Source organism: Delphinus delphis, chromosome 11 (genome assembly GCF_949987515.2).
Source record: "Delphinus delphis chromosome 11, mDelDel1.2, whole genome shotgun sequence".
Classification (NCBI taxonomy): Eukaryota; Metazoa; Chordata; class Mammalia; order Artiodactyla; family Delphinidae; genus Delphinus; species Delphinus delphis.
Genome location: NC_082693.1, coordinates 79651168 through 79678774, shown reverse-complemented (window position 1 = coordinate 79678774; position 27607 = coordinate 79651168). Strand labels below are relative to the sequence as shown.

Genomic DNA, 27607 nt, shown 5'->3' with positions numbered 1-27607 from the left:
TCAGGAAACCTTACAGTTTGTGCTATTTGAAAAGTATTTATTGCAATGACAAAACTAGAGGTTAATTACTTTTTTATTATTGAATTAAATTGTAAAGTCTACATCTACAAGTTTAATCAGGAAGAAATGCTTTGCATTTACATCAAGGACACATTTATTCTAGTGGAAGAAAACAGACACAGACAAAAGACCAAGTACACATTTAAAAAATTAAAAAAAGACTACGCGTTTTACCTGGTCCTACTTTGCTATTTTGGACCATACCTTTCCTATTAGAAAATTGATCTCATGTACATATTAAGTCTGATTTATCTTCCCACATTTCTGAACATTAAATGCAGTTTCTCACAATTTCTAATTATAAACGAAAGATTGAAAGCAATATGGGAATCAAAGTTTAAAAACAAAAAAAGTAAAAGTAGACTGCTATCACTGTATAGAGGCAACGCTGAATAAAATGTGCTCCCTCTGTGGCTCATCTCAAAACACTTTTACTTGGAGAGGCAAGCATTTCTGATCTAGGAGTAAGTTTCCCACTGCCTTTGCAGAGACGAGACCTACGAATATTTCTGGTCAACTGCAAAGTGAAAAATGTCTACAAAATATCTAAAAGCTAAATATCAGACTATGGCTGATGCAAATCAAACTTGTGTGTTGGTCTAAATATACATCTTCAGCTTTTCCTTTTTAAAAAGTATCTTTTTTATTTCAGAAGATATTTTTAAAAAACTTACATTTTTAATGTGCTTTACTGTCAATGACTGTAAAGTTGAAACTCACATGATTCAATTGAAATTTTTGTTTTACTTGATTCTACTGAAATTTCAATTACCTACTACTTTACCGAACAAAGTTATACATGAGGTAAGTTTTAGCTAAAAAAAAAATTAATCAACCACAAAGATAAACATTTCAAAAGTAAACAAAAATCATAATGCCCGCCTCAATTTCAGAGTTTAAAAATTTATGTATTAACTATTGAGTATCCAAGGAAAGTTTATTATGTAGTTTAAAAGCACATACTTTTTGCTTTTAAAAGCACATACTTTCAAATCAAATTAAGTTGGGAAATATAGGGCAAAAAAAACTTGGCAAAATGCATTTTTGGTAACAGAAGATAATTCAATAATGAATCCAAATGGAACCTAAGACTGGTGTTTAAAATTTCTAACTTCTAAACACACACACACACCTATTTATCTAAAAAATATTTTGGTAATGGATTGATAGAATAAATGTTTTGCTTTAAATAAAAAGTACAAGTTTCCAATTATAGCCTTATAGCTAGCTAAACAGTCTTTAAAAACATGTACAGCCAGCTAACAGTTCTCTAAAACATGTGTAAGTTGCACTGATAGATCCCTGCTAAAAATCAACTACATTTAAATGGGTCTTACCGAAGTAGGACATTCACAATACTAGATATCTTTTAAAAAGTGAGTACAATAGGGCTACAACAATAACATTATTACTATTAATAAAAGTTACAGAAGAGATTATCACTGTACTTTTCCCCATAAACACCATCAAACTTTGTTGCAGTCAGCAAAACTACAATCTCAAGTTACTTTTTCTCTTACCGAATTTCACGTTTCACATGTCTCTAGTTTTTATTCAGCAGAGAATAATTCTTAAAATCTTTTCTGTAAGAATTCAAAGTATTTAAATGTGTAGCTTCACATTATACTACCACGTTTTGCCCTTCTTGTTTCCCAAATACACAAAAACAATATACATTTTTTCTCAAAAAAGAAATAAGATGTCCACATTAAAAAAATAAAGCCTACAAAAAAGTTCCAGAGCTAAAAAAAGATTATTCATATGGCACGAAGTGATCTCCTACTAGTCCGAAGTCCAAAACATTGAATGAAGTCCATTTATATATATCTTGCTTGCTTTTCAATGGAATACTACATTTACTGAGGTGAAATCACATTTTTTTTGTTCTTGAGTCAAGTGTACACAGATTTTTTTAATACAGTTATTAAAAATAGGAGACCAAGCTGAATGTGCCAAAGAGATATCATTCAGTTGACTTTTTTAGAGTCATTAGAAAGAAACTTATAGAATGGATTTCCTTGGTTGGTTTCCATAGCTTGATAGACCAAAAACAAAAAAAAGGCTACGACAACGAAGAGCAAAATTTTTATCCACATGGGAATGGAGCGTCCCTTTTTCGTCTTTTCTGACTTGACATCTGCCAAGGGAAGATACTTAGGAATATATTTAGACGAAAAAGATTCCTCCATCCTGAAATCACTGAGTTCTAATGGCCGGCCGGCAGCCCCTTTGATTGGTCTGCGGCAACTAGCACTGTTGGGAGTGAAAGGAGGAAGAGAAAAACAACTATTAGATAAAGTCATAACTTAAATAACATAAAATGACATGATTACTCCTAATTCCAAACACATTCCTTGAGGTAACAGTAGAAAATTGTCATATAATATCAACAGTGAGATCAGTCAACCTATTTAAAAACTTCTATACATTTTTCATTTAAAGAGTTAGATTTGTATCTTTTATTAGAAAATAATATTCAGAGTATTATAAATATTCACTAAATTTGCCTTCTTAAAGGTTTTTCAAGCTAATATATTTAGGGGATAAGAGGAAAAAATAAGGTAGTTTGGTTGTGATTCCTTTAGTCAGGAAACAATTCAACAGATATCTAAAAGCAGTCTTTTCAATTAGAAAAGAGAGACTCTCAGGAATAAAACAGATTTCCTTCTTACCAGGTTTCAGTTTAGATTTAAAAATAAGAATTAATAGTAGGTAAATGATTTATTTACAACCTTTCAGCTTAACAAAGTTAATTTTGAAACTGACTCAACTTTCAAGAATATGAACTAGTTAGTGCTTAGAAGAATTAAAGTGCTCCCAAAAAGAACAGTTTACTTATGAGAGCAGAGGTACAGTAATTTTGTGAAGAATTAAAAATTAGAATTCATTTATGTATGTATATATAAAATAATTATGTTGTATACCCTAAATATATAGTTTAATGTGTCAATATACCTCAATAAAGGTGGGAACAAATAAATAAAAATGCCTTAATTGAATACACTAAATAATTGTTTCAGTGTATCTGAATACCTAATTCCTGTTGGTGTAGCTGCTTCAAAGGGAAACATTTCCTTAAGAATATCCCTTTCTACTCTTCTTTCCTCTGTTTTTTCTCCCACCTAATAAGAAACAAACAAACAAAAAAACAACCAGAAGTTAAAATTTAGTGTAAATATGCAATAATTAGAACATAATTTTAAACAGAAGCTTTGGAGAACAGAATGCACTTAAATCTATCCAACTTTTACAACTGCCATTTCTGAATTCATTATTGCTTAATTATCCATACATTTCCATGGCTCTCTTCAAATTTCCTCAGTGTGAAGATATGTTCATGTTGTAATGGGGGGGGGGCACATATTCAAGTAAGTTAAAAACAAAAAAAACAAAAAATAAAATTTTTTTATTTCTTTCTAGTATAGCTAATATGGCAGTGTAAGTTCCCTCCAATGCTTTTCATTGACATTAAAAGTACATTGTTTCTTCCTCTTAATTTTGTAATAAAATAAATGATCAAATATAGAAGATATCAAATTAAGATGGATCTTTTAACAAATTTTAGTATATGCTTTTAACTAGAGAGTCAATCCAATCTTCCTAATTTAAGAAACATAAAATAATTTTTTAAACAACCTGATTGCTTTGCTAAATTACCTTTATGCCCAGATCAAAATAATCTTTGCTAAAGAATCATTAAAATTATAATGTATCCATGCAGTTAGTACTTTAAAGCTTAATTTTACAGGAGTTAATCAATTCAAGTATAATACAAAGTCACTTTAAAGTCCCATTATCTGACCTTTCAATGAAAGGTAGTAAGTATAGCTTCCCCCACAGCCCAAGTAACACTTTCCACTCACGTCCATTTTAACAAAGAGAACATATTACAAGCAGCACACAAATGAGCACTCCCTTGAAAACTGGAACTTAAAGAGGCACACAGTAGTAGCAAGAGGATAGTATTAGCATGTCATACGATATTACTTTCCATTGTCACTAATAAAGTATGTCTTTAAGATAATATATGCACATAAATAGACACACACATCCCCACCCAACAAAGCTCTGCTCCCTCCCACTCCAAAAAACAAATAAATATTTCTTCATTAAAAGATCAATGATAGCATCGATCTAAATTTTATTCATTTACTTCAGCTCTTGTCAATGGTTTCTTTGGTGTTCTTCTGGGTATGTCTGAGAATTCAGTGATTGGCAGAATAGGAGCTGCATGCTTGAAATTTCCAGTCACCCTATTGACAACCTGCCAAGATTCAAATTATTCAGACTCAGAATTATCCAAACATAACAAAGACACGTTAAAAGAAAAAATGATAGTCGATTTCTCTAATATTTGAAACTTTCCCTTAATAAAAATTTAGGCATAAGAACCTAGAAATACATTAGTGTTTCATATGTGAAGGAAGCCTTATTATTCTTTAAACATGTTAGCAAAAAAGTATCCTTATAACACTAAGTATTCTTGCACAATGAATTATATATATATTAAAGTGGCTACACTGAAAACTTCTAAAATTCAGAATTATATGGGGAAAATGAGCTTAAAATATGTTTAAAAACATGTGTTTGAGGTTTGCCAAAATTCGCCACCTCCCCAATTCTAAGTAAAGGATAATTGACAAAGAATACCACTTGTATAGTTTATGAAACATATTTACTAAAGTTTCGTTGCTTGAAGCCATTATAGTTTCAGCTATGGGAGTACTCTCTGAAATTATTGCACCATCTATACGAAAATGTTCTGAAGTTTCCACCTGTTAGTTTGAAAACAAAACAAAAACAATAAATATAAAATAACCACTAAAACCCTGCCAATCTGAGAACCCCATTCTAAGCAATAAGCCTTGCATCACCCTTTTCCTCGGAGTTCTTCTCGACCCTCTCGTAGATTCCCTAGTTAATGCCTGCAGAGGTCCGCCTTTTGAAGATCCACTTGTCCATTCAGTCTCAGTTACTCCAGCTTGAGAATAGCTCTATTCAAGCATCAACACATTAAAAAGTCATATTCTAATATCAAACACCTTAATAATGATGGCCATATTAGCATACTGAGAATCCATGAAAAGTTTCCAAATGCCAGCATTTGAAAATAATGCTATGCCCTCAAACTATTTCAAATGTATCGACTGAATAGATATGTAGGCATAAGAAAACACTTAAAATATGGTAAAATACATTAGAGTCCAACTATAGGAGCTCACATATTATGATAAAAGTGAGAGGGGAAAAAAGACATCAATTTATCACTGGCTCCTTTTGTGACTTGCTGTTTACTATCTGGCTCCAGTATCACAGCTGCATCTCTAGCTGTCTAAACAAAAAAGCAGGCTGATCATGACTTGTAAGATAGTCATTTGTTATATAAAACAAGTCAGTTTCCTTTTAAAACAAAATACAAATTTTGTAATTGTTAGCACAGATTAAACATTATTCTTGTCGTGCGGTTAGGACTATTTAAATAGAATCAGTTTCAATAATCTATACACAGCTATCTGACTTAAAAGTTCCCAGGTGTCAAACTCATCTTAGAAACAGGTAATAAAATTGAGCAGCAACAAAAACTTGATGGTCATCTTTTTTTGTGAACAGGCAAGCCTAAAATGTCGCTGCCAGGACTCAGTGCCACTCACTCCTCACTACTGAAAAAAAAAGAAAAAATGGTAATAGGGATAGACCACTGTCCATTTCCAGTCCCAGATTTATTTCTCCTTGGAAAAGTCGACTGATTTTTCCTCATTTAAAAAATAATTTAGCAGTCCTCACATAACTATTTGAAAAGCACTAGACTAGTGCTTCTACCTGAAGCTTTTGTTAACATGCATATTCTGATTCAGTAGCTCCAGGGTGAGGTCTGAGATTCTACATTCCAAGGATCAAGTTATTCAACTTTTGAAACTTTTATTACCAGATGATTCTTTTAACAAGAGGACATCCATCAATGATTAGTTATACTAGAATATGCTTATACTATCACTTTTGCTTTCAAGCTAATATTTTATGTAGATAACTGATGTTTTTATATCTAAGTTAGTGTCTATTAATTTTAAAGATAGACATATTTTACTCTTATCTCGGGACAAGAGCAGTCATCCAATAAGTACACTTATTTGGCTGGAAGCATTACTACCAAAACACCACAAGATACAGACATAGTTTCATACATCTGGTTTTGTATTTATCTATATTTGGAACTGACTTTATAAGAGTTTCCCCTTTGACTCACAATCTGAATCTCTGGGTTTCTTTTCCAGCTATCAATTAGGAAAAATTTGCTGAATGCAAACATTGTTAGTCAAAAGACAAATTTGTAAACAAATTACATACACATATAATAGATGCTTATTAATAAATTCCTGATTATTTGAGTAGAAGGGAACACTAGTTTTAATCTTAAATTCTCAATCCCGGTGGCACAGTATCATCTGGGAAGCTTTTAAAAAATACCAAGTGCCCCAACCCCACCCTAGACCAATTAAGTCAGAATCTCTTCTAGACCGGCCTGGGCTTAATTAAATTTTGTAGCTCCTGAAGGGATTCTGATGTGCAGCCAGGGTTGAGAATAATGTAACTGACTTATGATGCGTCTCAAAGCCAAGTATTTTTTTTTTTTTGCGGTACGCGGGCCTCTCACTGCTGTGGCCTCTCCCGCTGCAGAGCACAGGCTCCGGAAGCGCAGGCTCAGCGGCCATGGCTCACGGGCCCAGCCGCTCTGCGGCACGTGGGATCTTCCCGGACCAGGGCACGAACCCGCGTCCCCTGCATCGGCAGGCGGACTCTCAACCACTGCGCCACCAGGGAAGCCCAAAGCCAAGTATTTTTTTCAAACTACTTCCAACACTGCTTCCTCTTTAATAATCAATTGCTCAATGCCAATAAAAACAATGAGAGTATTTAAAAAATATTCTAGTTTGATAGTCTACCTGGTATTATCAATGTATACTCAGTATTTAAAAACTCCTCAAAGAATTAAAAAGAACATTACTTTAAAGGGCTAATAAAGTTATCAGTTATGCAACTAATACAATATAAAGCCTAGATATTTGACCTACGTCCATGAAGGTAAGGAGGGGGGAAGAAGAGACATACTTTTCCCTTAAAATTGGTTACCTACCAAATTCCAGGACTTTCCATTCGCTATGTTTTATTCTGAATAAATAACTGAAATAATCTCTTCATCAAAAATTTTACCAAACATCTATTGAAACTATTACACTTAATACAAAAAAAAGTTTACATTTTAATTAGTTATCTTTGAAATTAAAGGCCAAGTTCCATTTTAAATTTTCTCCCATGGAAGAAAACACAAGAAATTCATTGGTTGCCTGTGGAAATAGCTGGGAACAGGGGTAGGATGGACACTTTTAACTATAAATCATTTATGCTTTCTTTTGCTCAGGTTTATTAAATTCTTTGGTTGAGGACTGTCAACCAATTTTATTAGTTCTTGCCTATCATCTAATTTAGAATTAATCATCTGCACAGAAAACTATCTTTCATACAACCAGAAAAGATACCTTGAAGACTGAAAAAAAATTTTTCTACCAGAATTCACTATGCAACAAGTGACTCTGAGAAGAAAATATAAATAAAAAACATAATTACAATTCAGTGTTATAACTACTTAGAGTAAGATGGACCAAGCAATTATTGACTGAAAAGAAAAACTCATTGCTACATAAAATTAGTAATGCGACTGCTATATGCTCTGTGGTCAAAATAAGGACTGTAGTGTCATCTATTTTCAGCAAGATGTTCTATAGAAAGTCCTCAATTTATCCTGGAGACAACAGGAAGAAGAAACAAAATAACCCTATCAGGTAAAAAGTTATTCAGAAGACATCAGGCAGTTGAGGCACATGAGAATGCAGGAGCTGGGTTATTAAAGGAGGCTATAAATCTCATTCAGTAAAAATATAAGCTTTAACTAGGTTATAAAAAAATAATCAAGATAATTAAAAGCCACCTTACTTTAATGAACTATTAATTTAAGTAAAACATGACCAATATGGTTATTCATATTAACTTTTATTTTTTTAAAAAACAGCATCATATTCCTCCATTAGAGAAAGGTACTCCCATACATTACTTGTGGGAATGTGAAATGCTTCAACTCTTACACAGGGCAATTTGCTAACATCTAGCAAAATTACCCAGCAATTCCACTTCTAGATTTCCTGAAGATAAACTGGCTAAAACATGAAACAACACAGGTAAAAAGGCTGTTCACTGGTGTACCTTTGCATTATTCAGAATAGCACATAACTGAATAATCAATAACAAAAAATCAAAATATCCATCAAAAAGAAACTGGCTGAATAAATTACAGTAAATCCATAAAATGCAATACCATGCAGTGGTATAAAGCAATGAGGAAGAAGGCTATACTATATCTTGACATTATCTCAGGATAAGTGTTTAGATTAAAAACAGAAAAATAGAGATGTGCAATGTAGGCTGTCTTTCATATATGGAGGGGAGCATAAATAAATATATAAATCTATTATTTACTTATATTTTCAAAAAGAAACAAAATATAAACCGAAACTTAATAAAAATAGTAACCTATGGATAGAAGGAACAAAGATAGAAGCCAGATTTCTGACTCTTCTTTTGCCCAAATGAAGCCACATATATATTCTCAAAAATTAAAAAATAAATATGAAAGAAAAAAATTCTTTCAAGTGACTTTAAGCACAGTATTTTGATTTTATATCCTTAACATAAGAAAAACTGCCCCCCCATCTGAAGATACAATTAGCAGCTTTACTATTAATAGTAATACTGTTATTTAAAAACATATATATAGTGAAAATTACATAAGAAACAATATTATTTTAAGAACCAAGATACTCAGCATAAGAGAAAAGTGATACAAGTGTGACACCTAGAAATTAGCCTGCATTCATAAATTTAAGGAATTCATGACCTATCTTCTCTTTCTAAAAAGTAAGTACTCCTAGCTTTACCTACTGAAAAAGCCTAGAACGATGACAACCCAGTAGGAATGAACACACTAGTATCCAGGCTGTAGGTAGCTTCCAAATAATACTTTCTATTAAAAGGATAAGGGGTTCTTAAGAAAAATGACTGACTTGATAAGAGGCCGGAAATATACAGCCCAGGACTTCTTATTGTGCCAGCAAACAAGAAAGTATCAAAGACAAATGGGGTCACTAAAAGGATACAGGAATCAACTCAACTCAATTCAGTAACTTGAATGTGAAAAAAGAATAATGACTGCAATTGATCATAAATCAAATATATAAAAACCACAGTAGTAAAAAGATATTATTGATCGTTTTTCAAAATGACTAAAGCACTTTAACTTGATAACTGGCAAATAAAAGGCATGTAAGCATTTATCCTGGCTCTCCTATATGAATTTTATTTCAAGGTAACTAGGCAATTCACAAGGGAAAGTTCTTTATAAAAGAATTCCAGTTACAGATGTAAAGGAATCAGAGAATTCCTAGATCCATTATTTCATTTGAAGTAATGAAATAACGTATCTAGGAAATAATCATAATGGCTCTCATAACCATTAAATGAAAGGGCGATGTGGAACTTTATAACGGATGAATTAGGCTTTCAACGCCTGAACCTATTACTAATTAATTTTAGCATCATCAAAAGGACATCATGTGTCTCTGAAATGATGCAATGTGAAGGCCACAACGCCATTTGTGAAGTATTCTTGTCAAAGTAACTGAACTCAAATCTAACCAACCCCTTAGATCTGTGCTGTACAAAATGATAGCTACTAGCCACGTGTAGTTATTTAAATTTAAATAACATAAAATCAAAATTTTAGTTTCTCAGCCATACAGGTCACATTCCAAGTATTAAGTGGCTACTTAATGAACAGCAGATATACAACAATTTCATCATCACAGAAAGGTCTATTGCACAGCCCCACTATAGTTCTAACTCCCAGTCTACAGGAAATCCAGGGTATGAAAGAGCAAATTAAACGACCCTTGAAGAAGCAATCTGCCAAATCCACAATGTGAGAAATATTATAGAGAACTAACCTAGTTTCTTCACCAAATAAACGGAGGGACGGAAAACCGTTTTAGTGGAAATAGCTACAGACTTAAAAGACAAAACAAGGGCTTCCCAGGTGGCACAGTGGTTAAGAATTCGCCTGCCAATGCAGTGGACACAGGTTCAAGCCCTAGTCCGGGAAGATTCCACATGCTGCAGAGCAATTAAGCCCGTGAGCCACAACTACTGAGCCCAAGGGCCACAACTACTGAAGCCCGTGCGCTCTAGGGCCTGCGTGCCACAACTACTGAGCCTGCATGCTCCAACTACTGAAGCCCGTGTGTCTAGAGCCCATGCTTCACAACAAGAGAAGCCACCGCGATGAGAAGCCCGTGCACCGCAACGAAGAGTAGCCCCCGCTCGCCACAACTAGAGAAAGCCCACACGCAGCAATGAAGACTCAATGCAGCTAAAATTAAATAAATTTATTAATTAAAAAAAAGACAAAACAAAATCAAAAACACCAAATGATATGTGGAGTTTGTATGGAACCTCATTTGAATAATTCAATCATAAAAGAGACATTTCTGAAACTGGAGATTATTGTATGGAGAATGTATAAAGCTTTGAACACAGATATGAAAGTTTTATACACACACACAATGCCACTATCACTCCAAATAAAATTAATAATTCTTTCATATCTAACATATATATCTAATATATATAAATAAAAAACAGCTCCAGGGCTTCCCTGGTGGCGCAGTGGTTGGGAGTCCACCTGCTGATGCAGGGAACACGGGTTCGTGCCCCGGTCCGGGAGGATCCCACATGCTGCGGAGCAGCTGGGCCCGTGAGCCATGGCTGCTGAGTCTGTGCGTCCAGAGCCTGTGCAAAAAAAACAAAAACCAAAAAAAAACCCCAAAAAACAAAAAAAACACAAAAATCAGCTCCAATCTTTTAGAGATATATACTGAAATTTTAATGTGTGAAATGAGATGATGGCAGAGATTTGTTTTAATATACTTCAGCAACAAACAACAAAACCAAAGGAATTAAAAACGCCGCAGGGTGCAGGTGAAGATAAAATAAAACTGGCAGAACGTTGACAGCTGTTGAGGTTCTGTGACTGAAGGGTCAGTAAACTCTTCCCTTTACTCTTCCATATGACTTAAATTTTGTGGGACTTCCTTGGTGGTCCAGTGGTTAAGAATCCACCTGAATGCAGGGGCCACAGGTTTGAGCCCTAGTCTGGAAAGATCCCACATGCCGCGGAGCAACTAAGCCCGTGCGCCACAACTACTGAGCCTGCGCTCTAGAGCCCACGAGCCACAACTACTGAAGCCTGTGCGCCCAGAGCCCATGCTCCGCAACAAGAGAAGCCACCACGATGAGAAGCCTGTGCACCGCAACGAAGAGTAGCCCTGCTCGCTGAAACTAGAGAAAGCCTGTGGGCAGCAACGAAGACCTAATAAAGCCAAAAATAAATAAATTTATTTAGAAAAAAAAAGAACCTGCCTTCCAACGCAGGGGACATGGGTTCAATCCCTGGTCAGGGAACTAAGATCCCAAATGCCACATGCCACAACTAGAGAAGAAGCCCGCACGCCGCCAAGAAGAGCCAGTGCAGCCAAAATTAAAAAAAAAAAAATTTGTATAATAAGGCCGTTGTCTAATCCTGCCTCTCATCTCCTAAATCTACTCTCTCCTTTGACTATTTATCCTGTCCCTCAGTTTAGATTCCTCAGGTCAAACAATTACACCTTAAACCATATTTAAAACCATTTTCCCACCCTCCTTTTAACCTCTTATCTGACAAGTCAATGCATTCTTGCTAGCACTATACCATCTTGCCTACATAAAATGGACCAAGATTCTCCATGTCTGTCCATTTCAGTGTCCTTCACCAGATTTTCCTAGTTTCTCTTGCTCTGTTATTTCCTTATTCTTTGGTGTGCCCCTGCAGCTCTTCCCTGGCAACACCAGATAAAAAGACAACAAAATATTTATTCCAGTCTTTGGTTCAATATTAAACCAAATCTTCTTTCATTCAAAGCTCTATACATTCTCCATACAGTCACCAAGCTCATTTCTAACAAATAGTTCTGAAATTCAACTTAACTACATCAAACTAAGAAAGACACATGGCTTAAGAAATCAAGAATACTTCCACTGATGATGTGCGACTTTAAAATGACAAAGAGAAAATGGAAAAGATAAATAGCCAACTAGACAAATCTTCCAGCTGGACAGAAAAAGGGTAAGGAAAATGACTCTAGGGATAGCTGACTTGTAAATCGTCAGCCAAATCAATGCTTGATTAGTCAATAATTTGTTCGCTGTAAACTGAGTTCATTATTCCTGTGCTTATTTTCCCCTTAGTTTCCTACATTTTCCTTTTGGAAAACTGCATCTTGCCTCACCCATAAAAAGGTGAATTTTTGTCTAGAATAAGGAAAGAAAACAGTGTGGTCTTAGGATCAGACTAGCTTCAGAGTTGAGGGAAAAGCCACAGAATTATTATAAGACAGGCAAAAATAAAAGCAAAGTCAAAAATCTAGAGACAAAGACACAAATATAAAACCACTCCCCTGTTTTTTATTATATCAGAATTGCTTAGGTATTTCCACCTTTTAAAATATGTCTCTTAAAAAGCAGTATGACTGGCTCTGAACTATGCTTAGCATAGAGTCAAACACAAATGAGACATTTATTAAACACTTGCTTTTGCAGTAAACACAGGCTACACTACTGACAAAACACACAAAGTTTAGATTTCTAGTGCCATTTAATGAATGCTTTATCGAGTGTGCTGGATTTTGGGTGTCAACTATGAACTAAAGGCAGGGACCAGGCACATCAGTGTTGTCAGAAGATTACTTATACCTGAATACAGCGACCATAAAGCTAAAGATACCTGATTGTGCTCAACTCTTCTTTGCTTGAGTGTTACCGGAGTCTTTGCTCTGCCCTTTAGTGGTTCTCTCTTCTCAAGCTTGAGCTCTATTTTAGAGTCTGGAAATAACATCGGAGAAATCATTACTCTCTGAGACACACAATAAACTACAATGTCATCCTAACATTACTCTGGAACCCTGGTTTTTCGGCACACTGATACATAAAATAAGTCTGTATATTAGTACTACCTCAACAGACCCAAACTTGTCAACTGCAATTTCTGTCTTTAAAAACTTTTCTTTTCCATTTTTATTTCATTCCATTTTGTTTATCTCCCCCACTCCTTAATATGATCACCACTTCTTCCTGTTTATTCTTTCTTTTTTCTGGGACTAATAGCCTGAAACAAAGTAAAAACCCATGGAGGCTTTTCACTGAAAACAATTAGGAAGTGGGAAAAGTACATTAGAATACATAGTTGTTACCATTCTTTTGTCCATACAGTGCATTTTTACTACATAAACAAAGGTTAGTTATTAAATTAAAATTTAGAATATGGAAGGGAAAAAGCTATAGAGAATTTTAAGACTGAAAAAAACTTGTATGGTATCAAGCCACTAATAACAATAAGTACAATGACGTTTATACATAAGTGCATTTTAGAAGTCTGTCCTTTTTTGATGTGACTATAAAAACCCTGTGTACAACTGAAGAGGTATGGAAGAAACTTGTTCACAGAAAAGTACAACCAACCACAGGTCACTTCTCCTCAGCCTCCCCCATAATAAAGTACCATTTCTTGGAAGAGAAGCTAGTGCATGTATATTATAGCAAATCACCATGATGGTTATTACCATAACAACTCAAATACGTATATCTTTTATCATAGGCTTCAATATCCCATTCTCCTAGTTTTGATTTTATCACCATTTGAAGGGCCAGACTTTTCAAGAGACTTGATAAAAATTTTAGTTAGCTTCTACATTTTTGTGGCCATTTATCATAGTATAGCAAAATTAATGTCAGTTGTCACTTCTAAAACTTCTATTACCAAAAAGTTACTTTCTTATGACACAGAAATGGAGTCAACTCTTAAACAAAAGCTTAGTTTTGCATGAATTCAATGCAGTTGTGCTAAAAAGTAGTCAAGATAGTTATGTGTCTTGCTAAATATCTAGCCTAGTACCAGTCAGTCCAGTCTACTTGCAAGTTTCCCAAAAATAAACAGTGATTTTTTTACCATGTTAGTTCAAATAGTTCCATCTTTATTTAGGATTAAGGTATCAATTCCATCCCCCACTTCCCAGTAATTCTATTAATGGCTCTATTATCTATGGGACAATCTTCAGCATTATAAAGTCTTACGTTAACTCAGAACCTAAGAATCAGAAAGCAAAAAGAACCCAGTAGTAGTTGAGCAGAAATTGATTAAACAAATAAGATATCTGGTTACAGAATAATTCCTCTTACAAACTTAAATTCCAATAGCCAATAAAAACATGGTCCTCATCAACTATACTTCAATTAGAAAAAAAAAGACACCCCAAAACCATTGTCCTCAAATAGGGAAAAAAAAAAACCCAAAACATTTAATAATAATTTGAATATGTTCAGCTAAACCACTGGAATGTCAAGTGAGTTTCAGTGATGAAATGGAAAAGGGATGTTGTTCATCCACAAATATCTAACTTGTTGCAACTCTAAGAATAAAACACACATACAACATGTTTGTGGAGACCACACAAAACTGTTCAAATTTAACAACTTTATTGAATTTGCAAAAGCATTCTACAGTAATACATTAAAAAAAAATCACATAGTACTTAGTAGGTACATGTATACATGTACATTTCAGAAGACAAATAACAAATAGAATTACTCCCAGAAAGCTGCAAAGATGGATAGGTTAGTCTAAGAATATAGTAGTGGCTGTAAGTCCCAAGGGACTATATTTTGTTTATAATTAATACTACTATTTTCCATAAAAATACAAAGAAATTCGATTATCAAGTGCCTCTACAGTTAGACTCTCTCATCTTACAATCATAGAAATGAAAACAGAGAATAATATATTGCTTTATATAGACACACAGAAACTGGGATATAGTAGGATTTCTTATGACTTAAAAAAAATAACAAATTTGCTTTTAGAATTTAGCTTAGATTAAGCCTAATCATACATGAATTACAACGTACCTTAAAAGTGTTACTTATTAAAAAAAAAGTCCCATCTTTCCTAATTCATCTGACTATAGTTTTACAGTGATGGTGAGAATGCACTATCCCAGAATACTATGGTCTAGAGCAGTATTTCTCAAAGTGTAGTCCACCAACTGCTTGCTACCAGTCCATGAAAAAACAAGGCATTTGCGCCAGAATGTAAATCAGCGCACTGTCTTTCCTCTACCAATAAAGTTTTACCACAAAAATAAAACCTGTCATTCATCTAGATTCAAATTCTGGTACACACTTATCTTATCTGTGGATCAGTAACAGTTTGTAGACTGGCACTTTGAGTTGCACTGATTTGGACTATTACAAACGATACTGTAAATATCAGTAAAAAACAACACAAGTGAGAAAATAAGAGAAAATATGTAGACAAGTTCTGGAAAGTAATAAAATATTAAGTAATATTTAAAACCATGGAGACTCAACTTAAATCTAGTTAATGGAATTTTCTTAGTTTTGAAGAGTTGTAAAATCTTAAAATAGGAAAGACTGAACTATTTGAGGAAAAAATGCTATCTAGAAAAGCTTTAAACTGTTAGTATCAGGCTTTCTTTCTGTGCAACTAAAAAAAAAGGCAGATATATGTAGGCAATTACTTTTATACTAAAATTTAATTGGTAGAAGTTTGACACTTTGAAATTAGCCTATTCTGGAGACTAAAAAGACATTAGAAAATTCTGGCATAAGAGTACTTTAAATTCCTAGAAAAGCTGCCAAGTTCCCCATATCAAAGATAAGATAGATGTCTTTATTCTTAATTTTATTAGTGTTTTTTTCCACTCTTTTTAATTACTTTGAATACTTCTCTTCCAAATAATGTTCCGCCTTTAAAGGGAGTAACAGCCAGCTTATTCTTAGAAGCTGGATTAATTTTGCAATCTTTTAGCCAGAGATACCGGCGACCTAAAGTGGAAGATCCCATGGTATAAGCAGCCATTTTTATTTCATCAAAGGCAGCTTCACAAAGAAATGAGGCCGCATCATATGTTTTGCTTAGCATCCCAAGTGCCTGGTGCACGTGACTAGGATCTGAGCTAAGAATTTGTGCAGCCTGACTAATGTCTGCCTGCATAGCCCGAACTACAAAGGCAGTATGGGTTGCAATCTGCAATGCTGATGCTGCAGCTTCATACGTTCCACAAAGTGCTAAGTCCAACTGTTTATCACAGGACTCAGGGGAAGCTGCCTGAATACCTGCTGGTGAAGTGGCTTCAGAAATAAACCCTAGGATTTCATCATCTACTTTTGGAACTGATAATATCCGTGTTGCCTCTCTGGAAGAAATTGGATACTTGCATGCCAATGAAGGCAGCTGCCTGCCGATTTGCTGCCACTCCTCTTCAATTACTTTTAAAATAGATTCATGGAAGGGAAAAGATAGTTCGGGGGCATCTATTTTATCATGCTGTGATTGCTTAGACATTTCTATGCCTAAGGTAGTCAGTGAGTGAGAGACAACGGTTTTTGCAGAAGAAGACATCAGTTCGGATCCAGGTATATTTTGAAATGCCACAGAGGAACCTGAATCCTTTTCTTCTACTGACTTTTCACTGAGTCTAGGTAATTTTCGTGGAGGAGACAGGGATTCTGTTTCTCGAAAATTAGGTGCATCAATTCTCTTCCATATATTTTCTACATCCAGTGGGGGTGTAGAGCTAGAAGTCCCAGGCAAACTACCTACTCCACCCTGGACCAACAGAGAACTGACGTAATCTCTGATTGCCTTAGCCAGTGGTGGAGAAATTACTTGTGATCTCTCAGATTCTTCTAGTGCCCTCCTTTCACTGGAGAGAACTGACTGATCTGAAACATGGGACCCCTCAGTACATAATGGTTGAATTCCACTTTTCTCTCCACAGTAAATATTTTCTACTATGTCTTTATAGCAAGTACTGGTGGTTTCTTTAATCAGTGAAGGAGAAGCTGCAGCAGAGACCAACATGGCAGCGAGTTCATGCTGAGGAGATGTCGAAGAACTTTCCTCTAAACATCTATCATGGCTAGACTTGGAGGAAACAAACAAATTCCCTCCAGAAGCTAACTTCTGCATCTGTTCCCTGCCAGGCAAGGCTGTGGCAATAAGAGGTTCCCTAGGTGGGTCTCCCTTAGAAGAATGTACTTTCTTAGCTGCCTGTTGTTCAGTCCTGCCCAAAGGAGGACGGGTGGAGATTTCAGGAAAAGAAATACCCTGAAAAAATCCACCAGAGGGAGTAGTTGGAAGTTCAGAAAAAGGAAAAAAATCCCTAGTGGACTTCACTTTCTTGTGTTCTTTCTTCTTTCCTGTAGAGGCAAAAGAGGCAGGAAGTTTAAGCATTACTTGTGTTTAAGCTGATTCTATTCTTTGCCTCTTTGCTAATAACATAGTGCTGTTGAAGGAACATTCTGAACAACCAATTTGACAGACTGTGCCCTGGCAGGCAATGCTTATGGAGATATAAACAATTTGAGTCATTAAATAGTCATGAAATTAACAAACAAGTCATATGAATTAAAAATTTGTAAGTGTCAAGTTGTTCTTAAAATAAATTTTAAAAGGTCGTTTATTTCATGTACTACTCGAAAAATATTTATATACCATGGCCAAATTTTCTTAAAATAGTCTACTAAAAACATGTCAAAATATTTACTATAAAGTTTTCTTGAAATCAGATCTTCTAGCAAAAACTATAAATTTAAATGCTTATCAATATGAGAACAGAGAAAACATGCCGTATGTAAATACTACTGCTACATATCAATTACGAGAAATAAATCAGACACATGTAATAAATCAGTAAGAGATCTTAATATAACAGAGTAAAGAAAAGCAAGTGATAAGATTTAGCATATCACTTACACAAATTTTTTTTCAAGTACAAGATAATACCATGTATTAGGCAGATGCATATGAAAAAGTATTTAAAATCAGGCTGGAAAGATAATCATCAAATTAATGATAGTGGTTGCTTCTCTGGAGATGATACTTAGAAAGGGATAACTGGGGAAACTTTGTCTCTACTTGTAATACTTTTTTCTCTTAGAAAGATGAAATTTGCAGCAAAAAAGATAGAGAGTGATTTTACGTGACAAAAAATTAGACATTTCTACTTTTCTGTTTCTTAGAATTCGCAACAAAAGGTATTTAAATCAAATTACTTGGAGGACTACTCTAATGATATGAACAAAATTTACATATATCTTGGTAATATTATTTAAAATTTTATCTTCTTCATGGTTACTGTGTCTTATGAGTCTGAAAAAAATTTGATTTTTTTGATTATATACTTTATTAACATCATATAAAATTTTACCTTCTTCATTGTCACTGTATCTGTCAGAGTCATTACTTCCATTCTGTCTTGTATTTTCCACTGAAGAAGAAATTGCCGGCAGAGGAGTAGAAGATCTAGATTCTGTTCCTTGTTCCCTCAGTTTCAACAGCTTTTTCTCATATAGCTTCCTGGTTGTTCCTGTATTAAGGCAGAATTTGCTTTATTACTTGTATTGTCTTATTTAAGATCCAGCTCAGACATTAGCTTTAGAAACATTAAAGTGTTACTTTTCACTGTTTCCTTTTCTAAACTTAAATGCTTAAAAATACTACATAATGGATTCTTTTCTAAAATAGGTGTTTTTCTGGGATGTTAATAAATGATTATAACAATGGTTTTCTGGTTTTTTTTTTTTTGGTAGAATACATAATAGATTGATTTAAGTCTTACTATGGATAACCTATTGAAGAGCCATGTATGACTGAGTATCTCTGACTGAAAAGTTTTGAACTTTGTGTAATTTCTCTAGTACTAATAGTACTTGCCTTTGTAGAAAAATCATGTTTATAAACAGAGTGTACTCCTCTGAATTATTATGATTAAAATCCCACAACTCTAAGAGACTAATATGCCTATAAAGGCCATTTAGTTATGGGAAAAGTCCTAAAAGTCACATTTTTTAAAACTGAGTATCTCTGACACATAGCACTGAGTAAATTTACGATGTTAAATCATATTTCAATATACTGCTGCAGTAAAAATGACCTTTTACGGAAAATGTGTGTTACAAAGAGAAATGATTTGCCAATTAGATAGCAAAGTAAAATTGATTATAAATAATTCAGTAACATTTCAATGACAATTTAAAACTAAAAATAGCTTTTACTTTCTGTTTTACACTAGCTATATGTCTTTCCCTGATTTCTATAAGATGAATAAAATGATAAACATATTTTTTAGAAACAATACGTATCTCAGAATGTTACAGATAAGTAGTCTTAAGATGAACAGCTGGGGAGGGGGAAATAAGGAGACGCTGGCCTTAAAATTTCAGTTACACAAGATGAATAAGTTCTAGAAATCTAAGTGTAGCTTGGGCTACAGTTAACAACACTGTATTACATCCTTGAAATTTGCTAGGAAGGTAGATCTTAAGTGCTCTCACCACATATACATGCATAAAAGAAAACTCTGAAGTGATGGATATGTTAATTAGCTTGATTATGGTGATCATTTCACAATGTACATGTATATTAAAACAGCACGTTGTACACCTTAAATGTACAACGTTTGTTTGTCAATTATACCTTAATAAAGCTGGGGAAAAAATAAACAACTGGTATATCAACATGTAATTTAATGTATGTTAATACACAATACACAGTCTTCAGCACCTCCCTTTTGTAATTTTAAATGAAAAATATAAAAAGGGTATCAAATGTCTGTTGGTAATTATACTAATAGGCTTATTATCATCTCTTGGGAAGCCGTACATTAAATAAGACAAAAGAAAGACAATATTCTAAATTCTTATTTGCAACTACACCTATAGGTAAAAAACAACCCCCAAATCTACAGTATTCAAAAATTTACAGGGACTTCCTTGGTGGTCCAGTGGTTAAGCATCCGCCTTCCAATGCAGGGGACGTGGGTTCAATCCCTGAGCAGGGAAGTAAGATTCCACACGCTGTGGGGCAATTAAGCCCACGTGCCACAACTAGCGAGAAGCCCATGTGCTGCAACGAAAGCCCGTATGCCACAACGAAGATCCCACGTGCTGCAACTAAGACCTGATGCAGTCAATTAAAAAAAAAAATTTTTTTTTACACAACTTAGAAGATCAAATAGAACTTTCTCATCTTGAGGTTATTGCCAAGACCTTCCAAAATTAAGGCACAATCAGCCTTGCAAACTCACTGACTTAACAGTAACCAAATGATGAAAATCCAGGGTATTTACTTTAAAGTTTTCCTTTTCGGTTTGTTCTTTAGTTTTCAGTTTGTTCCTGAATTCCAATCAAAACAAGACTTTTTAATAGGTACTTTTAATGATAACTGAAAGTGGGTACTACGCTGGGAATTGAATAACTTGAGTTCTTTTAAGAAGTCTGTCACTAACTTACTGATTTGGATTAATTTGGCCAGCTATGTTACCTCAGATTTTCCTCAATTGTCATATAAGACCCATATGTCTCATCAAGTAGTATGACAACGGGCACAATACGAAACAATCTCAACAGAGGTAATCTTGGGGATTAATTAGTTCAATTCTCTCATTTTATTTCCCTCATTTATATAGTTAGGGAAACTAAGGTCCTGGTCATATAAATGATTAATGACAGACTGGTCCTTAGAACGAAAACTCTACCTGCTAGACAAGAGGGGAAAACAGTGTGGGGTACTGCTTCATAAAAAGATATTTGAAATTTTATCAGCTTACCCACAATAGGACCAGGGTTCACTCCATATTTCACAAGCTGATCCAGAAGGTCTTCATTAGAGAGCTCGGTTACATCTAGATCATCTTTATCTTCTAGTCTGGGTTTATCAGTTTTCTTTGTGGCTTTCTGTAAAGGAAGTCCAGTTGTCATTTCCACATGAATTTTTAAATGTTCATTTATTGATACTATATAAATAACACTGCATACAATAAACATGCAAATTTACCTTCAAGTTGACTTATAGTAGAGCTTAGCAATTTGATTAAATTAAAAGCAACTTATTATTCAAAAGTATTTTCTAAGTTCAGCTGTAATTATACAAACCTAATAAGCCAAGCAAGTAACTCAAATTTTATATATTACTGTTAAAATAGTCAATTTTGGTTAACTATCTAAAGAGGTCACGGCATCAAAAATTCAAAAGAGCAAAAAGTCTGAGTCTAAACATTTTCATCCAGATAACTGTAAATACAATTTACTACTGGTTTTTCTATAATCCTTGAAAGTTTAAATTAATCCAGGAAAGTTTAAGATTTTACCATAAAGGTTAATACATGTTATATATAAAAATGATTTATTTTAAACAAGCATATCAAAATTTAAGAAGCCCAAATGAATATTCTTCTTGTAATACAGTGACTTTAAAAGCCAGTTTTTGACTCATGAAGGAAGTCAGACTCTATGGCTACATATCACCTCTGACATGGCTTTGTTGCCACACATAGTCTATATGACCATTTCACTAAGACTAGCTGAAAAGCGTGGAACAAGCTTTGAGAAAAATTTTAAAGGCAGGTTTTAAAATAATTTAAGCAATGGCATTCTTTATTGGAAAAACTATATAAACTTCCAAGGTTAAACAGGGTAAGGGAGCAAAAGTATGGTTAGCTTTTAGGGTTGTGGCAAATAGCTTTACAAATGTCTCAGTAATCCCAGTAACCATCAGAGGACAATATAAACGGCTGTTTAAATAATGGCCACAAACATCAAAGTCAATGTAGGCCCAAATTACTATTTAAGGCAGAAGAGTCAATACTGCATCCTAGAAATATTTTATGGAAAATAGCAAAAATCATAGAGCTGGGGACTTCCCTGGTGGTCCAGTGGCTAAGACTCCAGGCTCCCAATGCAGGGGGCCCGGGTTCGATCCCTGGTCAGGGAACTAGATCCCACATGCTGCAACTAAAGATCTTGCGTGCCCCAACTAAGACCCGGTGCAGCCAAATAAATAAAGAAAAAAAAAAAAGAAAAAAAAAAATCATAGAGCTGTATGGGCTGTTTACTTTCCAGTGATGCTGAGGGGGAAAGAAAAATCAGGCATTATTTGTCATGTATTAGAATTTGTTTCTCAATCAAATAAAAATGTGAAATACTTCATATAAAGAACAAAATAAGAACAATGATGTCAACTCATGAGAAATCTTCAATACAATTTTTTAAATGTCTGTGAAAAGTTACCAAGGGTACTTTCAGAAGGCTTTAATATTGTACTAATGTAGGATCATTAAGCTCAAATCTTAAGCAACTCACACCTTGATGTCAAAATAGCTGCCCAGAGTCTAAAAGTTCTATATATCAAATCCTTGAATTCTTTAGAAAAGACTCTTTTTTTTTTAATCAAAGAGACCTAATCCTGTGACCTACTTGAATATTCCAAAAGTGTGGACAGGTTGGGAAGAAAAACCCCATTGTGTAACATAAATACTTTAAAGAAAAAAAAGCAGTCAGGTACAGATTACTTGAAGAAAAAAATCCCTCTAACCATAAGAATGTTCAAATCCTACTCCTACAACCAAACATCCAGGAATTTCAACTTCCTGAAGCAGCGTGAGGTTTTCAAGAAATAATCTGTCTTTGGCACTAACTACATTCTGCTTTTTATTAGTTATCTGTACATATGTTTTACCTTCTCCAGATGGTAAACTCCTTGAACAATAGTCCTTAAGCCTGGTTTGTTATCAAAACCTCAAAACTTCAGGAAAAGTTGCCTCTATTTTAAAAAGTCTTACCCCATTCTGGGTCCTAATATTGGGCCTGACAATCTGTATTTTGATGTACAGCTCAGGTGATTTTAGATGTAGCATTTAAGAGGGTAACACAAAGCAGGAGCACTGTCATATTGTATCCCAAGCAGCTAAAATTAAAAAGAGTGCCTGACACAGGAATAGGTACCTGATACATGTTTTGTTGAATGAATGAATCAAAGTGCCATCTGGTGAGGGGGAAATTAGCCACTTATTTTAAAAAACCAATTTCTTATTAAGAAAAAACAAAGATTTAGCATATCCAAGCAGGAAACCAACTCCCTCACATTTTCTTAAAACATATTGAAACTCTACAGCTGTACAAGGAAATTTTAAGTAAAGGCCAATAAACTGGCATAAGGTAAGTCAAATAGAGCAGGTGCTCATAACGGGCCACCTGAGTTTTATTTTTACGGAGAAAAGCTCCAGAAAAGTAATGCCATTCTATGAAATATCAAATTTAATAAGAATAAAAATTGGGAGTATACATATTTATCAAGCCAGCAGTTTCAACCAGGAAGAAGGAGCCATTAGTTGTAATGATTTCTGCCTCCAGAGAGCTTTGTTCCTTTAAGCAAATCATGTAATCTCTTAGTTTCCTTCGGTCAAAATACCAAGTACCAGCTACGTGCCAGGCACTGTTCTCCAGTTTCTTCCCAACTACCAGATGATCTCTAATTTCTTTTTCAACTTTAAAATCCAAAAGTTCTGTGATATCACCTATGAACCACTCTTATTTAAATCCCTACCATTAGTAGCAAAGATGCTGAAGTATAACTAATTATTACTACAGAACAGATTCTATTGAGCATTTATATACCAAATTGTGTTCTAAGTGCCTTATATGTATTAACTTATTGAATCCTAAAAATCCTATGCGATAGATACTAATATCCCCATTTTACAAGAGAGGAAACAAGTCCAAAGTTGTTCAGGTAACTCAGGCAATCTGCATACCCAGTTATATGGTAACATTTGAGCAGACTTTACGTACATATCACTTTCACAAACTTACCTCATCCACTTCTGAATACATTATGGTAGCACTGTATTGTTCTGGCGTTAAATAAAAACGACAAAATTCAGAAATCACATATTGTAATAGCTAACATGTGCTGTAGTTGCTGAGCACTAGACATCTTCACAAATGCAACCTCAAGTAATTCTCTAAGTTGCTATTAGATTATTCCTATTTCAGATGAAAACTGAGCATCTGATAGGCAATGCTCTTTGTTCGAGGTCATCTGAATAAGGGCAGAACTGGAATTTGAATCTATAATTCTGATTCAGAAGTCTGTATACTTAACACCTTAGTGTAGAATATAGTGGTCAATTTATGATTTAACTTTTACTACCTAACACACTCTTTACTGTTCTGTTCCATGTCATTAAATATTTCCTGTTAAGAATTCATAATTCATCAGATCAGACCATTCAAGAATGCTATGCTCCAATGGATTCCAAACAGCTACACTGCTTTGCATCCTGAACGAAAAGGCAGACCATCAACTCTGTATGTAAACGTTTATTTTTGTGTTGACAATGCTGATAATTTCATCACTGGAAAATACTGGTTACCATCAAGATGCATAAAAAGCATAGAAATAAGAAAACTAAAAACTAAAACCAAATTTTGAACATGCAAATATTTTGCCCTATCACATCAAGTGTACCTGACCATGGCAATGGCTGAAATGAAACAATTTCTCCTTTAGTTAAAAATACTCTTCATAAACCCATGTTTAAATCGAAGGTATATGCTATGTCCTTGGCCAAATCCATGTTAATGTTTGTTTTAAAATGTTAAAAATTCACCATTTAAAAAAATCTGCCTTATCTGAAACTGTCAAACATAATTTGGCTTTCTCCTAGAGCATGAATATTCTTTAAGAAATGTGACTCTATATTGTTATTACACATAGGGCTAACAATGACTAGAACATAAAACACTGTACATATAAAAGGAGAATAATTTTATATACCAATTATTATAAATGGTCTAAGGTTGTCTTCTTATAAATTCAATATATTTTTTTCCTATGCCTGATAAAAAAATTTATCAGACTCCTTAGTTAAATTAGGACTCATTTTTACTTAATGTGCTTTAAAGAGGAAAGTGACGTTAGTGACCAACTACCACTATTAGCTTTTTCAAGTTGTTGACACCACTGCACCCAACCCAGGGTACACTTTTTTGAGTTTTAAATACACAAGGTAGAAAAAACTTAAAGCTGTCTTTGACACAGTTGATATCTATATGGATTCAAACATTGAGATACATGCTACTGGACATAGGAGGTTCTCTTAAAAAATTAACTATGGTGGTTGGCAGGTCTGCAGAAATCAAACTCCTGCAGTTAAGAGCGCATGATAGGAACTCAAAAATGTTGGATAATTGAACTGAAATTAAAAAATTTTACATTCAGGTTCTTCTTACACCCCAAAGAACACAGGGTAGATCGGGACATACACTCTTTGAAAAAGTTGAAGGAAAAACATCAAAACCGAGACAGCTGTTTCTGTCGACAGCGAATCATCATCAAAATAAGAATGAATAATCCTGTCATAAACATACAACCAAATACTTCCACAGCTCAAGAATGATACATTTGCACAGGAGACCAACATAAGGTTCTATAGAAGACTTAAAAAAAAATGTGCTGATTTAAATGGAAGATATTTCATTTTCAACCAAATTTTTACTAATAGTTTGAATATTACTTTCGTTTTCAGAGGGGTTGGGGAGAAACAGGTAAGGGATATACTTTATTTCAAAAATAAATTTCTTCTTATGGAGTACAGCGGCTTTCTTCAAATTCAAAAACAAGACATGAGAAACAAGAAGGTGCGATCCATCTTTTACTTAACAAACCAATATTTATTTGGCACTACTATGTGCCATGCATCGATTTAAGACATAAGGTTTTCAATTTCTCTAAAGCCCAGGCTAAGATTTAATTAAATCTACATGTGTCTATTATATCTTTCCTTCATTTCCATCTGGGTAGTCCAGAAAATACACTGGATAAATTTTTTAAAACTTAAGATAACTTTGAAAGAAACAGTCGTTTTGAGTTATACTAGTAATCAGTACAACTCTAAATTCCACTTTCAATGTTTTACAAAGCATTGCACTTTACACCAGTCACTAGTTTTAACTACATTCTATTATGCTTTGTAGCCTGATAACCAGGCTGATTCATACTAATAGCACATAAAACCCCAGAGAACAAAACCCAACTATTCTCAAACGAAATATGCATTTGCTGGAGCCAATCTGAGTTTACCCGGGATTAGATATCCCAAATTGCAACAATGACAGAGCAGAATGTCATGAAATAAACATTTCTCCTGATTCCGAAGCTTCTCCTTTTTTCATGCAAATACACCAAAAGGAAAAACAACCCCCCAAACCCCTAAAACCCAAGTCCTAAGTAACTAAAATTTTTAAATATTTGAGCGTCTATGATAACCACTCAAAGGTGTATTTTAAAATGCTCGTTTAATTTTGAGTAACGCTGCCCCGCCAAAAGACGGCCTGCTGCTGGAAAGGAGTAACACAAACAAGAAAAACATAAACCGTTCAAAAAGCCCTCCATATGCAAAAAACATAAAAAGGCGGGAATTTCTTTATTTCAAATTTTGGTTAGGTATCAGTATGTCACAAATTGCCCTCCAGGGAGCGCTCTGAGACCCGGTTACTAGTCATTTCTGTTAATAAAGCGGGAAAACGCTCAAACGTAACCTGTAGCCGTTTCGAACTGACCCTCCTTAGGGCTTTCGAAAAGGGCAGGGAAGTCCCTGTTCAGCTGCCCACCTCCAGCGGCCGGGCGTCCAGGGACACAGAGCTGCCTGCGCGCGCCCATCACCCGCTCGCAACCCGAGAGCAAACGCCAACTTCACACCCCCCGACACACCGCGGCTAAAACGCGCGCCCCGCGGCCTTAACTTCGGGGATCTCCTTTCCGGCGCCCTTCCCTCTCAGAGCCCGAGAGCCCGCGGCGAAGGGGCCGAGCCCGGCGTCCGCCGACCCAGAGGCCAGCCCCCCGGGCGGGTGGGGGAATAGCCCCGCCGCCGAGGGAGGGCTGCGCGCGCGCGAGGTTGGGGGGGGGCGCCCACCGCTAAACGCCTGCCTTTGTGGCCCCGGCCGTGCGTCCTTACCCTGCCGACGGCGGCGCGGCTGCGGCCCGCGGCGGCGGCCCCGGAGCCCAGGACCGGGGTAGGTTCGCGCTCTTCGTCGCTGGAAAAGTCCGGGGGCCCCTTGCTGTTGGCGCCGGCGGCGAGCGGCGGCCGGTTGCGCGCCGTGAGGTGCTGCAGGTAGAGCTGCACGTACACGTCTTTGCGCTGCTCCCCGGCCGGGAGCGTCACATTGTTGGCGACCAACTCACTCTTCAACTTCTCTTTCGTCAGGACCGAGGGGTCTTCCAGGAACTCCGGCATCTCGGCGGCGGCGAATCCCCTTCCCCGCAGCCGTTGCACCCGCCGCTCACGCCGGCGCGCTCGCTCCTTGCCCGGGGGGGGTGGGGGGCCGCGCTACCGCCTCCGAGTCTCACAGCTCTCGGCCGGGACTTGCGCCACGGAGCACAGCGGAAACTCGCGCACACAAAGCCAAGCCAACGCCGGACACAAAAGCCCCTGCAGAACAAGCGGGGCCCAGTGCAGCCAAGCCAGGAGTCCGCACCAACCCCAGCGCACAC

General features: G+C 35.6%; 1 protein-coding gene across 4 annotated transcripts; it reads right to left on the bottom strand.

Moving 5' to 3' along the window:
• TMPO (thymopoietin) lies at nucleotides 1-27607 on the bottom strand. Of its 4 annotated transcripts, XM_060025424.1 has the most exons (9): nucleotides 27072-27501; nucleotides 20886-21012; nucleotides 18486-18644; nucleotides 12983-13080; nucleotides 4935-5054; nucleotides 4740-4835; nucleotides 4214-4324; nucleotides 3094-3182; nucleotides 1-2313 (listed from the first exon to the last, which is right to left on the bottom strand). In XM_060025424.1, the coding sequence occupies exons 1-9, from the start codon at nucleotides 27348-27350 to the stop codon at nucleotides 2028-2030; spliced, it is 1365 nt and encodes a 454-aa protein (XP_059881407.1). In that variant the 5' UTR covers nucleotides 27351-27501; the 3' UTR covers nucleotides 1-2027. The 4 variants fall into 4 exon arrangements, with proteins under 4 accessions (XP_059881407.1, XP_059881408.1, XP_059881410.1 ...); XM_060025425.1 differs by lacking the exons at nucleotides 4740-4835; nucleotides 4935-5054; XM_060025427.2 differs by lacking the exons at nucleotides 4214-4324; nucleotides 4740-4835; nucleotides 4935-5054 and having other exon boundaries at nucleotides 2-2313; nucleotides 27072-27607.